The sequence below is a fragment of the Opisthorchis viverrini genome (genome assembly GCF_000715545.1).
Source record: "Opisthorchis viverrini unplaced genomic scaffold opera_v5_292, whole genome shotgun sequence".
NCBI classification, from domain to species: domain Eukaryota; kingdom Metazoa; phylum Platyhelminthes; class Trematoda; order Opisthorchiida; family Opisthorchiidae; genus Opisthorchis; species Opisthorchis viverrini.
The window spans coordinates 428,700-443,247 of NW_008751945.1; the positions used below are offsets into that span (position 1 = coordinate 428,700).

At 46.8% G+C, this 14,548-nt stretch overlaps 2 protein-coding genes across 2 annotated transcripts in view; one reads left to right on the plus strand and one right to left on the minus strand.

The window, feature by feature from the left end:
* The window catches only part of T265_14891 (hypothetical protein), a gene marked incomplete at both ends in the record, with an annotated part of 33,567 nt that extends 21,091 nt beyond the window's left edge, over window positions 1–12,476 (plus strand). The window contains 4 exons of the mRNA XM_009175704.1: window positions 2,243–2,516; window positions 3,603–3,792; window positions 8,960–9,182; window positions 12,048–12,476. Coding sequence (XP_009173968.1) covers window positions 2,243–2,516; window positions 3,603–3,792; window positions 8,960–9,182; window positions 12,048–12,474 — 1,114 coding nt within the window. The remainder of the gene's footprint in view (window positions 1–2,242; window positions 2,517–3,602; window positions 3,793–8,959; window positions 9,183–12,047) is intronic.
* Window positions 12,477–13,757: 1,281 nt separating this feature from the next.
* The window catches only part of T265_09584 (hypothetical protein), a gene marked incomplete at both ends in the record, with an annotated part of 13,384 nt that continues 12,593 nt past the window's right edge, over window positions 13,758–14,548 (minus strand). Inside the window, 2 exons of the mRNA XM_009175693.1 lie at window positions 13,758–13,855; window positions 13,999–14,065. Coding sequence (XP_009173957.1) covers window positions 13,758–13,855; window positions 13,999–14,065 — 165 coding nt within the window. The remainder of the gene's footprint in view (window positions 13,856–13,998; window positions 14,066–14,548) is intronic.

Sequence of the window (14,548 nt, forward strand, 5' to 3'; positions counted from 1 at the left end):
CAAATTAATTGATTTGCAAATCAGTGTATTTCGCGAAAATTGGAGTGGTTCTTTTGTTTCTTTCTTTTAGACGAACCCAAATCAAATGGGGACGGGTTTTGTAGCGCGTGTAGCCGTTTTTCCCTGGACGATCACGGCAAACGTTAACATAGAAGAATGCGGTCGACTCAGAAATTCTTATGTGACTGTAACAGATTCACACATCAAATCCATGTTCTGTTTCAAGAAAGTTGGATCGATTTTATAGTGAGCATCACGGATTAGCCCATATTCAAGTATGGTATCTGGTTACTGAGGGATGATTACCGTTTTGTGGGGAGAATAACGTGTAAACTGGTACCGTTCCGGATCACTTTCAACGAGACTGCCACTGAAAGGAAGAAGGCCTTCGCTGCGGAGTTATTTATTACAAAGTGCCAACTGACCAGTTACAGACTATTGGACAGGGAAGCAAAACTCTCATATACATCTTATTTACAGTAACTGAATATCCATCTTCTCCTTGAACGCGTCTTCCTGAACTTTCCTGGATATTCATTGAGTGTAGCTCAAATCCAAGTAAATGCTACAAAGCGACTCCACAAATTCCGCAACAGATCTCCCTTTTCCAGAGACGCAAATCAAATTTACAAGAGGAAAACATACTGCTCGCATGCCTCCCCCATCAGTAGTATCACTGTCACACCACAAGTAACCTGGTGCCATCAGGGAGCTTGAAATTCTCTATCGAATGATTCGTAACAGTTGTAACGCCATCAGTTTATTGATAAGAACTGGACACAGCCGGCTGTAGTAGGTTCGAAAATTCTATCCTTGTTCAAATTCTATGGATAATTCTTGTATGTCTTGTCGCTCTTCGACAAATCTAGTGACTTGGGAGAAGGGACGGTATCTGTTCCAGTTTTCTTGGGGTTCCTAAACCAAATTTCACTGTTGCCCTGGTTCTCATCCCTATTTCCGTACAACTCACTTACTTGTAATCATCATCATCATCATCATCATCATCATCATCATCATCATCATCATCGTCGACAGCATGACATCCGTGTTCAACACCGATGCTTCACTGCCGTACAACCATGGCTTATTTGAAAGCCTTATTGTAAGGAAAAGAATAAAGGTGGATGGGGGAGGGACTTGTTGCTAGCTTGCCACAATCATTCTGAGGTGCCTACACCTCCAGACATTCACTCAGGCAATCTGGATAGAAACTGACAACAAAAACGCCACCGACATCAGTTGGCAGTCATATCTTGTAATGTCTCCAACCAAGCACAGTTAGGATCACGTGGTCCCCATCCTGGAAGGCGAGTAGTACCGACAGCACCCAAGCGTTTCGTGATCTCCTTCATACTCCTTACGATGTGAAGGATTGGCCACCTCTCTGTTGGGCATGGAAAACTCACTTACTTGGGCAACCTCTGTTGGGTTTGGGCGCGGTTATTCTGATCGATGGACCCCTAAGAGTGAGCAACTAGCTCGGGTTTTCCTGTTTTCGACTGTATTGGAATTCGATCTGACTTGCTAGTTTCTTACCAGTGGTCCGATAACACCGTGCCGAACTCCCCAGTGTTGTCATTATGTCTAACCGAGCAAATATGTTTCCATGTGACTGACTTTCGCGGTTTTTTGGATGCTTGAGGCCACAACCCGTTTTCTCTCCGCCCACCCGAACTTCCACACGAGTATTCCAACTTGTATGTGCCCCGTACTTTTTTGGCAGGCTACTACTGGGCCGTTTTCGCATTTGTAAGACATGCGATCAGGGTGAGGGGGCCCATGTTTTTAAATCCTATCACATCCTCCATTCGGATTTCGCAATCGCGCACCGGGAAGACGATCTTGCTTTTGCTGACATGTCCCACCTTTTCGTTTTTCACAACTACTAATGCTCCGTTTTTTTAATACGCCGTTACTCATTGTTTTTAAATCCTATCACATCCTCCATTCGGATTTCGCAATCGCGCACCGGGAAGACGATCTTGCTTTTGCTGACATGTCCCACCTTTTCGTTTTTCACAACTACTAATGCTCCGTTTTTCTAATACGCCGGTTACTCATTATTATCTCTCTCGATTCGTTGGTATGTTCTCGATTTGTTCCATAAGTTTTTCGCTCATTCCTGAAGTGCACCCCCACCCAAATGGCCCTTTTAGGAGGTAACGATCATCCGAGCGACATCAGTGTTACCCCAGATTTTCACTGGTTTCTTCCATCCCTTGTGGTGTGCCGTTGCGTATAGGTCTGCTCCGGAATCTATTCGAAAGCGAATTTTTTCGCAAGCCAGTGACGTATGGAGTTGGGGCGTGACTTGTTGGGAAATGTGGACCAGTGGGGCTGCTCCCTGGCCTGGTATGGATGCTCAAAGGCTTCTAGAGGCTTTGGACGCCGGACGTCGACTAGCTTGGCCACGCACCTGCTGCCCTCGACGCCTGTATCAGATCATGCTGGCCTGTTGGCGTACAGAACCGCATCGCAGGCCGACCTTTGCCTATTTGATTGAACGCCTGAACAAGGTAGGTTTGTGTGTTCAGTTTCCCCTCATATAAAGCCTCTTTTGTGATGCCCACCTTATTTGTTCTCTTCTCTCGGTAGAGACCACCTCAAAGGACCGGACGGAAGTTGTCTGTCCCAGTCCGAGCTGGTCTCTTGAGAGAATCACCGTGTTTCGGAAAAGGGCTGTCCGACTGTGTCATGGGATTGGTGTACGTGGTAGACCATCCTCCAGCCACAGAGCTAAAACGTGGCCACCCTTTGCCGTCACACGAATTGTTTACTTGTCCGGTGCCATGGTAACCAGCCAGAATGTTTGGCTAGTTCCTGTGCAGTACATTCGCATTGATCATTACCATCTATCCTGTCAACAATATCAAAAAACTTGTGAGTAGTATGAGACTGATTGAACAGAATTCGTAGCAACCACTTCTGAGTGAGGTTCGCACCCATGCAAGCTTGAAACAGTATTCTTGTGATTGCTTAGCCCTCGTGTATCTGGAGTCATCCAATCCAGTGGTATTGGCCACACTGTTACTTACTCTTGTCTTCTCGGATCATGATGAACCTCTCAGCTTAGAGGTTTGCTACACCGATCCGTTTCTACCAATCGAATGACTAAGGCTGACCTGTGAAAGCAGTTGACGGTTTTTCATACTACTATTTTCGAAGAGTGAACTGACAGCAGTTGGCGAAACACACTCATTTGCAAACAAATCTGATTTTGTGGGAGACTCGCCTGGAACCCAGCTGAATCTCTCGTTTATGACGTTTTCAAGCAACTAAGTGTGCTGCGCCAACCCTCTTTCATGCCATCGGTCGGGTTGTCTGCAGTTGCCGGAACAAATAGGAACAATAGGTTATCCGTCTAATCGACCTCATCACGACCGAGACGAACACCACAGAATGTCTGCACATCATCCTCATCGATTGCACTCCTCGTTTCACGCAGTTAATTGGAACACGGTGTCCAAACTGTTGGAAACAGGAACTTGCTCAGGCTTGACTAGGCTTTGTTGTCCAATTGACTTGGTTGAGTTTGTGTTCATCAAGGTCCGCAGGCCAAGCGCTAACTCCGAGTTCAAATTTAAGTCCATTTCATTCTGCAGATACGTCCGTTCGAAGTTGTGGCCACCCAGACGTTCGATGAGGCCGATCGATTAGGTCTCGAATTCGGTGATGTGGTTGTTGTGGTCGAGGGCCAGCCCCATAATTTTTGGTGGCGCGGGCAGAATCGACGTACCGGCGAAGTCGGTTCGTTCCCCCGAAGCATCGTGCGCCGCGATGGAAAACTCTCACGTAAGTCGTGAAGTCGTAGAATAGGGATGGGAATGCCTGAATGATATGTCTACTTGGTAGCTGTAGAGTTTTCTTTGTTTCTTGGTTAAACGATGTCTGTACCGTCGCCCCAATATCTGACCGGAAAAGTATCCGTGCGCTTGGTGATTTTCACTCATTCCCATTTCCAGGATGCCATGGTACTGACGAATGAATATTCTGCTTATGGTAGATAAGCCCTTGATATGTAATTCCCCCCTATTTCATTGGATTCTCGACTTCATTCGGCAAGCTTGCCCTCTCTTGATTACTTGAACTGACTGTCCAGTGCGACAGGATCGCTCGACTGCCGAGCTGCCTCGTACGAATGCTACTCAGGAGTGTTAGATGCACCCAAAGTGACGTTCTTCGAGAATAGCAGTCGAAATACATAAAGAAGTATATTGGCGAGATACACTCAGCTGAATCACTTGAGTTTCTCATTACCAGATGGCTCTTCAAGAAGGGCAATAGGTGTAATGGAAAATCGGGAGCTACGTCTGCCGGATGAGTCCCTAGAAGGACGAAACCGGTGGCGAGACATCGAAGAGTTTTAAACATACTCATGGGTAGTATGTTACCAGGGTTGTATCGCTTGGTAGCGATATCATCACCAGTTAAAAGCGTTTGGAAAGAAAACAATCCGTATGTGAATTCCAACTCGGCCCTATTCCACATGAGCCTTCTGATGTGATCAAACCTATCGCAGAACAGCGCGCAAAGTGAACACAAATCGACTGGTTTCAAAGGTCCCAGCCCAAAATTGTTTTGAAACATTTATCCCAGATCTAATCGTGTTACTGTAGGCTAATTCAACGGTTCCCGGTGACATCTGATCAAATCGATTCGATTGTAACTGAGTGCCGCAGAGCTGTAAATAACGGTTGGTACATCGAACGTCTGGGGTGTTTGAAACAATACGTATGTGGTAAATTTACCAGGATTTTTTGGCATAGCGGTGACGATTCGACGGCGCCGCATGAATCATTCTTCGATAGTCAATCGGGATTCGGGCAGATTAGCAGTGTGGCAATTAGCGCTGTAATATTCCATAACCTTACAAATAAGGGTGAATGGATCCATGTGTGTTCTCATCACTGAGCCAATTTTGTCAGTAACGACTGCATCGTATTTTGAACGCCCTCACCTTATCAAGGCACATGAGCACAGGCGTCGATTCTTTCGAAGCCTGATACACTTCGGGTTTCCGAAACAGTGCCAGACACATCCCACTCGTGCGAACACTCTCTTCACGACACGCACTGTCGTTGACCAACCGGAGTGGTTCTTGCGGGCACCCAACCGAAGCACTGTCTCTAGTGTCCGTCTTTGCAGCACGGGACTTGTGCAAGGGCCGGACCGTTGGCTGCAAGCAGGCCTCGACATGTCAATCAATCATCCCCACGCCCGCTTTGCAGCTTTCATGGTCTGTCAACCAGGTCGCAGTTGGGAGTTAAGTGGTGTACAAAACACAAATCGTTCAACCGATTTCAGAATGTAAACCTAGATTTCGTACAGTACCCGAGCAACCAAAAGCAGGCCGAAGGAAGTTACAATGCTCAAACCAAAACCAAGGGGAATCCCGAGCAAACTGAAAACTTCTTACGGTTTGGGGGTGGCACTCAATCTGCGCCTAGTTGTTTGAACAGATGCAGTCATGCTGCCGACCGTAGATTCAGTCAACACGACAGGCGACAATGACCTGTTCAACAGTACAAGTACGCGTCACCTGGAGACTCTTCCAGGTTGCGTGTGACTTGTTTTCTCTCATTTGAGAGTGGCTTCCTAGCCGGACGTCTACTTGCATGGATGAATACCAGTTGCCCACGTGTGAGTTGAGCGCAACCTTCGCTTCCTTGTGGAAAGTGCATTTCACAACCCACATCTGTGACGGGTGCTTTCATGAGGTGGGGATCAGTTGCTGGTCTCGGGTAGTGCCCGGAATTTATTTGTTCTACAGAGCAGGGCGTTCAGGCATCATTACACTGACTGAGCTGTGTAGGGTTTTCGATACCCCGAAGGGTGAATTCTTCATCAATCTCCGGTAATACTCAGCTGGCAAGCACATCACTTGTCCTCGTTTTGGTCTATTTGTGAAGGGAGGAGTTGATCGAGATTCTAGCGAACTTCCTGTTCGCGTGCAAGGGTTCCTTCGAGTTTTAATTTGTCCTACATTCATGATATCAAGGTATTTTCCCATTGATAGGCAACGCTACAAGCTAGATGAATTTTCGGAGCTTCTACAAAACCTGATTTCCGGGGACAAACTCGCCAGAGGCTGTTCAATGGCAAATTGTGAAAGTTATCATATACTATGAAACTTTTAAAGTCAGAACACAACGAAGTGGAGCGAGCTGTTTTAATCCGGTTTTTTGGTTTCCATGGGCAACCTTTTTAAAGGATTTCTACAGTCCATTCATGTCATCTACTGGGATGGTTCAGTGGTCAAAGACACTCGATCAAATACCAAACAGGTCCCTTTCTTATGTTTCTATTCTTCAAGCGCGTGCGTATTATCAAGAAGAGAGTTGACCCTCAAGTGTGACTCGTGGCAAAGGCAGTCTGTGATTCTTGTACAACCTGACCACACCTGTTTCTGAGAATATGGAGGAAGGTGTTTTGAAAGGTTTCCTTTCCTCTCTTATCGTTGAATCACTCGCTTAGCATGAAAATTGGGTAGACGAGTACCATAACCAAGCGAATCAGGACCGCCGTTTAGTATTCAACGCGAGGTCAACCAATTAGAGCTGATTATCGATGATGTTGGGAGAGGATTATCTCCCAAGACCTCCCGATTTCCGAGGACCGAAACTGTAGCACCAACTTATCCTTGGTACATAGTTGGTAAACTAGAGTGAACATCCCAAGTGGAAAACACTGTCCTTCATATGTCTAGATTACACGGTTGTTCAACAAGTTTCGCCTCGCATCGTCGTCATCATCGACAGCACGACATCAGTGTTCACCAGTGCTGCTTCAGCGCCCTACAACCTTGATTTATTCGAGAGGGTTATTGTGAAAAAAGAAGAGACCGGATCTTACCATGGTGGGACGGTTTGTATACTTCCTCTACCATACCCTGTTGGGGGGGGGCGAGTTTGACCAAATGGTTAAAGCGAAAATTTACTGACCGGAAGGTCCGTGGTTCGATCCCTACCTCTGCCTCTCAACTTCCCCTGTCTAGGCTTGGGCGACCTGGCAGTATCCCAGCCCTCGTGCCTCCTTCGTGTGGCATGCCAGTAAGGCACCGAAAGGGTGCTACAGCTGATCGATCGATTTTTTTCTCAAACCAGAATGGTCGCTTAATAGAGGTCTTCCCTACAGGTTGGGGGCTCGAACAGGTGTGGCGACGTGTTTTGTAAAAATGGTAATGTACTTGCATTTCAAGCCGAACACCGCTGCCTTCCTGTTAGGCTTTTGAGCCAAAGGCTTTGGTTGAGGACCCTAATCGTCCTCCTGTCTAGGTGTGGACGCCCTCACAGTATCCCAGCCCACTTGCAACCATGAACTGCACACACAAAATTCGCCTTGCACGCAGTGATAAAATGGCAGATTGCATTGGGGACCCAACTGTTTCGACCTCAGTAACTCTTCATCATGATGGATGAGGTCAACCTTGCCTGATACATTCCAAACTGCTTGTCCGATTAACTCCGTTGAAGCCCAAACATGTTGTATGACTGACAATCACCTCTAGTATTCTCACATCGTTTGGTGTCCGCATCTCCTCGGATTGATGCCGTGCGGAACTGAGAGGAAAGCCGGTTGGCGGCAGGCAAATCAAACTCCACAGACAGGATCCTCTTTTAACAGTTCAGATCTTCGTGCACAAATTGCGGCTTTTATCTGCTCCTTTTCGGTATTCAAAATTGACAATTTTATTAGTAGATACCTGGAATATTTCAGAGGCTTCGTTACTGCAGGGACCAAGCTGTCCTTATGGGGATTGCCGTGTCACTAATGTGGAACAGCCGAACAGGCAAGTAAAATTGCCGTTTTCAGAACGCGGCCAATGCGATCCGTTTCCGTTCCCTCCTCCCAGATCCTTTGCGAGAGTAAACACCTGGAAATGACTCAGTTGTTGTTCTGTACGCTGCAATATTTCATCTGACCACTTGGAAAGCCAGAGCCCACATACAGAACGCTGCTGTGAAGGAGTTCTTCCCGCGACAATAGTCAGTCGATATCCGCTCTGTGGTCGGGACTTATGAGCGTCAACCGGTATCGTAACCAGTTGGCCTCAGCTTGACCCTCACCTAAACCGACAAAGGAAAACCCTGAATATTGGTCGCACGCTGGCAGTTGCCATTGGATTCCTGATTCTTTTGGTGTATGTCTTTCAGTGGCAGACAACACATTGCCCCGGCGCGATCCAGACTGCTTTATGGATCAGAAACGTGGTCTTCACTGGCAGGGGACGACCAAAAGCTGTCGGTGTTTAACCATCAGTGTATTCGACGCATTGGCCGGATTGCCACTGATGAGGTGCGCCATCGTGTTTAAAGAAAAAAGAGCTCTTCCGTGATGGATGAGTTATGTTTCATTGGTTAGGGCGTGTTATCCGCATGCCAGAGGATCGCCTTCATCGCGGAGCTCTTTTCGCTCCTACGTGTGCTGAGTGCGAGCGACTGGGAGGCGAACACTATATGACATTGCAACGAAGAATGGAAACTCTAACCGGTAGACTCAGTCGAGTCGAAAACTGTCGCCTTCCTGGTTGGAGACCATGGGACTAGACTCACCGCCGGTTAATGGCAATGATAAAGGCGGCTCAATCACGCAATCAGTGAACCTTGCTCATCAGAGCCCTCGTCTTCAACTCGTAGCTGCCCAGTTTCTCGAACTTATTGATCATGCCATCGCCTTTAATGCTTGGTTGTATCTTCCAAGCCCTCTCAGTTTCCGATGACCGAAACTATGGTACCTGCAACCAACTTATCCCCTTGGTACATCGTTCATAGCTGGTAAACTAAAGTGAACTGTTCCTTTTGGTTTCCGTTATTTTACTCCTCCTGATTAGTGTGAGTCATGACGAATAGAACTTTGAGCAATCAAACTCTCCTAACGTTGTGTAATTCCATCGGGCGTGCCCTTGCCTATCTGTCTCGAATACCGGTTTTGCAAGATTATTTGTGGTAAGCCGCATCAGGTATCAAAACTCCCGATTACGTGTCTAAAGCCACTTCCAAATATGAAGTAGTCCTAGATGCCATGGTTGTTTCTCTCTCTTTTTGTCGTCAATACGTACGTATTCTCGTTTCTGTCTCTCTTGTAGCCGAAGATATCAGTCGTCCGATCACAAATACTTTTGTTCACGCAGCACACTTGGATCCGAATGGACAACGATGGGGTGTTCAGGATAAACGAAACTTGTAAGTTGGCCCGCTGTCTGTCATCCCCGTCGCCATCTTTTCAACTTTACCTCGTTAGCCAATCGCCAGGTGTTTTGATTTTACAGGCCACTGCCTCGGACTGGTACCGATGTTTTGGTAGTTGTGTTGACGAATCACACTCATTTGTTAATCAATTTCGTGTTAACAGGACACTCAGCTGAAACCTCTTTATTTGTACTGTTTTAGATATTCGTTTTTTTTTTCAATTTTCCTACTGTGGTAGTCAGTCAACGGTGATTCTTCGATAAGGAACTTCGAGTCACGCGTAAATCGGACGTCCCTGGACATCAGACCAAGAAATCGGTTCAAAAGCCCACAATTATATTCTCCGTCTTGCGGAGATAACATCGATCAGCAGATTGGGGTGTCTTCATCCGCCTGTAGTGTGAATCTATGGCTGTCTGGTTCGTCTGATGGTTCCGCTTTTTAGACCTGAACTCCGAGCTTTTTCATAGCAGGGTGTGGTGTAACAATCCGACGAACGCAGACAGCCGAACACATTTACATACAGTTATGCCAGTGGTGTTCAGAGTGAGTTTGGGGGGGGGGGCGAATGCAACGGTCATCATCATCGAAGGCATAGCACCATTGGCGCTCCACAGCTGTACAACCATAATTTATTTGAAAGCGGAATTTTTAAGAAAGGAATAATAAAAGTGGACGGGGAGGGGATCTAACACAATCATTCCGAGATGCCCATCTCTCCAAACAGTCATTCAGACTGTACGGATAAAAACTGACAACAGCAAGCAAAACAACGCCAATGACATCTGTTAGCAGCCATTTCTCGCAGCGTCTTCAACCAGGCGTGATGGGGACCACGCGGTCGCCACCCTATAAGGCCTGTAGAAATCGATCATGAAGCCATCACAGTTATGGAAAGCCTAGAACCACTGGACATTATTCCAGTTGAGCACAATTTTCGGTGCGTATCTCTCCAGTCCTGAAGTATGGTGTCTTACATTTATGAAAGGATAAGCCGGCTGGTTTATGGAACTTGAGGAATCGATGATGACCAAAACTCCCCACTGGTACTTGATATGCGTTCAGGTGGCTACTGTTTCACATCACAACTGGGGTCCATATGAATGTAGATGGCATGTTGAAAAAGCGTAACGCACTGGTGTGGACGAGCGCTGTTTGCCCTGCCTAATTCGGAGTGGTGGAAAGCTAGCGGTGGACAGAATTTTAAATGGCAGAATGAGGTTGCGAAACGTTTTGGAGCCGTGGATGCTTTCTGCCTTCTAGGATGCTACCCTCTTGGTATTTGACTGGGCGAGATGACTCAGTGATTAGAGCGCGAATTTAGTGACCGGAAGGTCCGTGGTTCGAACCCGACCTCTGCCTCTCCTTTCGGTTCCCCATTGCCGAACGGAAGACTGCCGGTTTGCCCAAGCCTAGACAGGGAGAGTCGGGCTCGAACCACGGACCTTTCGATCAGCTATTTCGCGCTCTAACCACTGAGCCACATGGAATGTTTGTTTCGAACTGGTTCTATCTCCCGTTTCTTTTTTTCACTATAAGCCTTTATTCAAATAAATTGGAAAGGTTGTACGGCAGTTTAGCACCACTATTTTGCTCTGGTGTTTATGTCAATGATGGTGATGATGAGCTATGGAGCAGTGGAGGGATTCAGAAACTTCCCTGACGGTTACTACTAGCAACAAAGGAACGCATCTAGACACTGTTCCACAGCTTTTTGGGTTTCGAGATGAACAGGTTGAATCATATTTCATTCCGCAACAGTTGATGTTTTTTTCATAAAGTTGTACATTGAACCCACGAGGTATTTTTATGTTCGAAGAAGGCAGGCCTCACTGGACCTTCATGCCTCGGCTTTTCACATGTTGTCCATCCATCCGTTTTTTACATGCGCTCTCTCCGTATTCACATCATACCTTGTCTGTTTACCTTCAAATTCTTTTGTTTACTCACTCAACAATAGTGTCGATGACTTGGTTTGCGTTAGAATTCATTCGCCTATGAGTCAGGACAGATAGAACCATGTGTTGTTTCTCTGACGAGAGCTAATGAAGTGCTTTGGGGAGTTCATTCTGTGATCCGCATCCTCGGGGAGTTTTTTACACATTTTCTGGGTGGGATATCTCTATCTCTCATGAGAGCCAGGACCCCTCAAACGAAGTTTCTTTCCTCTTCCAGATTCCCGGTTTGACTGCCTACTCTGGCGCCTCTAACTTATTCTGTCATCTTGCACTCTCATGGCTGCGAACAGCCACTATTACCGATTTACTGTGTTCCAGGAATGTCATTCTCCCAAATCGTAAGCAACATCTAGACGTAACACACTACTCACAAGGTCGCTGAAAACCCTTCGATTGCCCACCGCCCTTCTTATTGGGGCCCATCAGGTGGGCACAGTCAGCACTATGTTCCACTTTAACCCAAATTGGGCGGGATGGCCAAAGTGGTTAGAGCGCGAATTTACTGACCGGAAGGTCCTCTACCTCTCGACTTCCCTTGTCTAGGTTCTGGCAGTATCCCAGCCCTCGTTCTTCCTTTTGGTGGCACGACAATTAAGCACCGAAGGGGTGCTACAGCTGAACGATTTTTTCAAACCCAAATTTCGACCAATGCTCTTATTCGCACACGGTTTTAGTTTTCGCGGGATAATCCAACTAAATCTCTCGTTTATTATGCTCCACTTTGACTAAATGTGCTGCGCCAGCCTATTATCATAAACGAGAGATTCAGCTGGGTTCGATCAAGTCTGAAACAAGTTTGTGTGGCTTCAGGACGTTGTGTTGTGGGGTTGCAGACACCTAACGTCTTTTTCAGCATGTCGTCGTCTCAAGTTCTGTTTTTCTCGCTTTCGCCCATCCCCAGACAACATGGCCGCATAAGTCCAGCTAGCTTGGATGACTCGTTGAGCACCGACCACAATGTACCCATCGCAGATCCCACACAAACGAGCCTGGGACTGTTTGACGATCTGGACCGACTGCGGGACCGACATGATCCAGGTTGGTCAGAAGAAACATGGTATCCGATCCAAGATTCCACATCAACTCATAGCTTTGTTGACACACCAACGACCTATCATCATCATCATCATGCAAATGAGGATGCTTATTCGTGTTTCACCGGTGATGCTCCACTCAGTGGTAAACCCTCTCTTGAACAATACGACGATGATGAGGACGAACGAGCTATCTTGGATCGGGCCCCAAACTCCTTGACTGGGAATACGGAGCACGCATTAAGGGACGTGAACATCGGCAAGCGCGAGGTTTTGTGTGATTGGACTTACGAATCATGTGAGTGGAATGTTTTTGTCAACCTAATTTAACGAAAAGTAGCGAAAAATGAGCTGGTTTTGACGTGTTCCTCCAATCGATCAAACAGTCGTTGATTCATAAAGGAAACTAATCACAAGGTTGCTGAAAACCCTTCGACAGCCCACGACCCATTTCGCCCTTCTTGGGGCTCATCAGGTAGGTGCAGTCCCCGAGTTTCCATCACCCTTATGTTCTGTTTGAACCCAAATTGGACTGTTTTCGAGAAATACATCGCTTGCAAATCAATTTGGTTTTCACGAGAGACTCAACTGAATCTCTCGTTTATAATATTCTACAACTGAATTTGCTGCACACAGACCGCCTCATTGTAGAGTATCATAAGCGAGAGATTCAGTTGAGTCTCCCGTGAAAACCAAATTGATTTGCAAACGAGTGTAGTCGTTGATTCCGTTTGTCTGATGTTTTTAATAATCGCTTTGTGCGAGTTTTTCTCTTAGGTTTTCCAGTACACGTAAGATTTTTTGGTGTAGGTACAAATAGCTTGTCCATCTTCAAAAACACGATTGAGCCACGGGCCCCCTCCAAACGGTGTTACTTTATGCTACGGTTTGAGTACACAGAATTTTATATGATTTAAATGAATTTTTTGAGGACCTCGTGCGAATCGCCGAAATTGTCGCTTGAGCTCCATTGTCGGTGAGTTTCGAGAATCTTACGTGCCACAGTAATTCTGTTTATCAACTTTTCACCCAACTTGTTATCCATAGTGATCCTATGGATGACGGCAGGTAAACAACTAATTCTCGTTAGTCCGCCTGGCTGAGATAACACCCAAACGCGGCAACCGATGAGGGAAGCAGTTGAGAGCGGATGGCAGTACAACATAGTGTCGTTATTGGGTCACCGTTCTTTCCCCACTGATTTTCCTTTCCTTTGTTTAATCTTCGTTCACAGCTTGGCGTGGAGCACGTGCGTCATTTAATGGGGGCGAGATGGCTTAAGTGGTTAGAGCGCTAATTTACTGACTGGAAGGTCCGTGGTCCGATCCCGACCTCTGCCATTCGACTTCTCCCGTCTAGGCTTCGGCAGCCTGGCAGTATTCCAGCCCTCGTGCTTCCTTCGCGTGGCATGGCAGTTAGGCACCTTCAGGGTGCTACAGCTGAACGAGTGGGGACGGTAAATTGCTTGATACCTAAAACCAACAGACCCAAGGAATCCTAGCCCCGTAAGGCGCGTCGACCATCCAGTACTCCAGATATGAGTCTAGTCTTCATTCGACCTGCACGAAGCCCTTGAGCTAATGTGCCGCCCTGAGGGTTTCAGGCTGACCTGGATTAGTGGGTATTTCAGAGGTGGACTTTCTTCCTCCGTAGTTCGTTCTGGTTAAGTTGCGGTCTGTGGTTCGAACCCATCCTCAGCATCTCGACTGCTCCTGTCCAGGCTTGGACCACTTGACAGTATCTCTGCCCTCGTGCTTATTTCGGATTCCATGGCAGTTTGGCACTGACTGATCGAAAGTAAACGACTTTCTAGCGTACCTTGTCCACCCGATCGTCTGTTGTCATCTTGGTAGACCAAGCTCGATAGAAAAATATGTTGTCGCGACTGAAGTCAACCGCAAAACTGTGATGACGTGAGCGATCACTGGCTGGATACCATTGAAAAGTACTAAACGGCGAGTCCTTTCGGTCCATCTCATCAAAGCAGTCAGGAGACATGGGTCACGCGATGTTCATAGTTCAATTTGCTCTCATCAATTCCCTATATAAATAACCAACGATCGTCGTAACGACCAGTTAACTACACATTGCTCCGTGAAACGGATCGTTTGGGTAAAGGTCCAAGGTTTTTGTGCTCCTGTCAACATCGTTTCATGCAAAGTTTTCGCATTTCAAATGTATAAGCAGGGTCAGTCAGTTGATGTACCATGGTTGTTCGTTTCGCAGTCGGGAAACTCCAATTCTATCTGGTACCTAATTGTCGTACTGTAGCAGCTGAGTAGGAGTCATCATTGTCAGCTGTAAGAACCGCGTACTCGTCGTACACTGGTTGTAGCTGCCGCAGTTTCGTTCACCGATGATTTGGGGG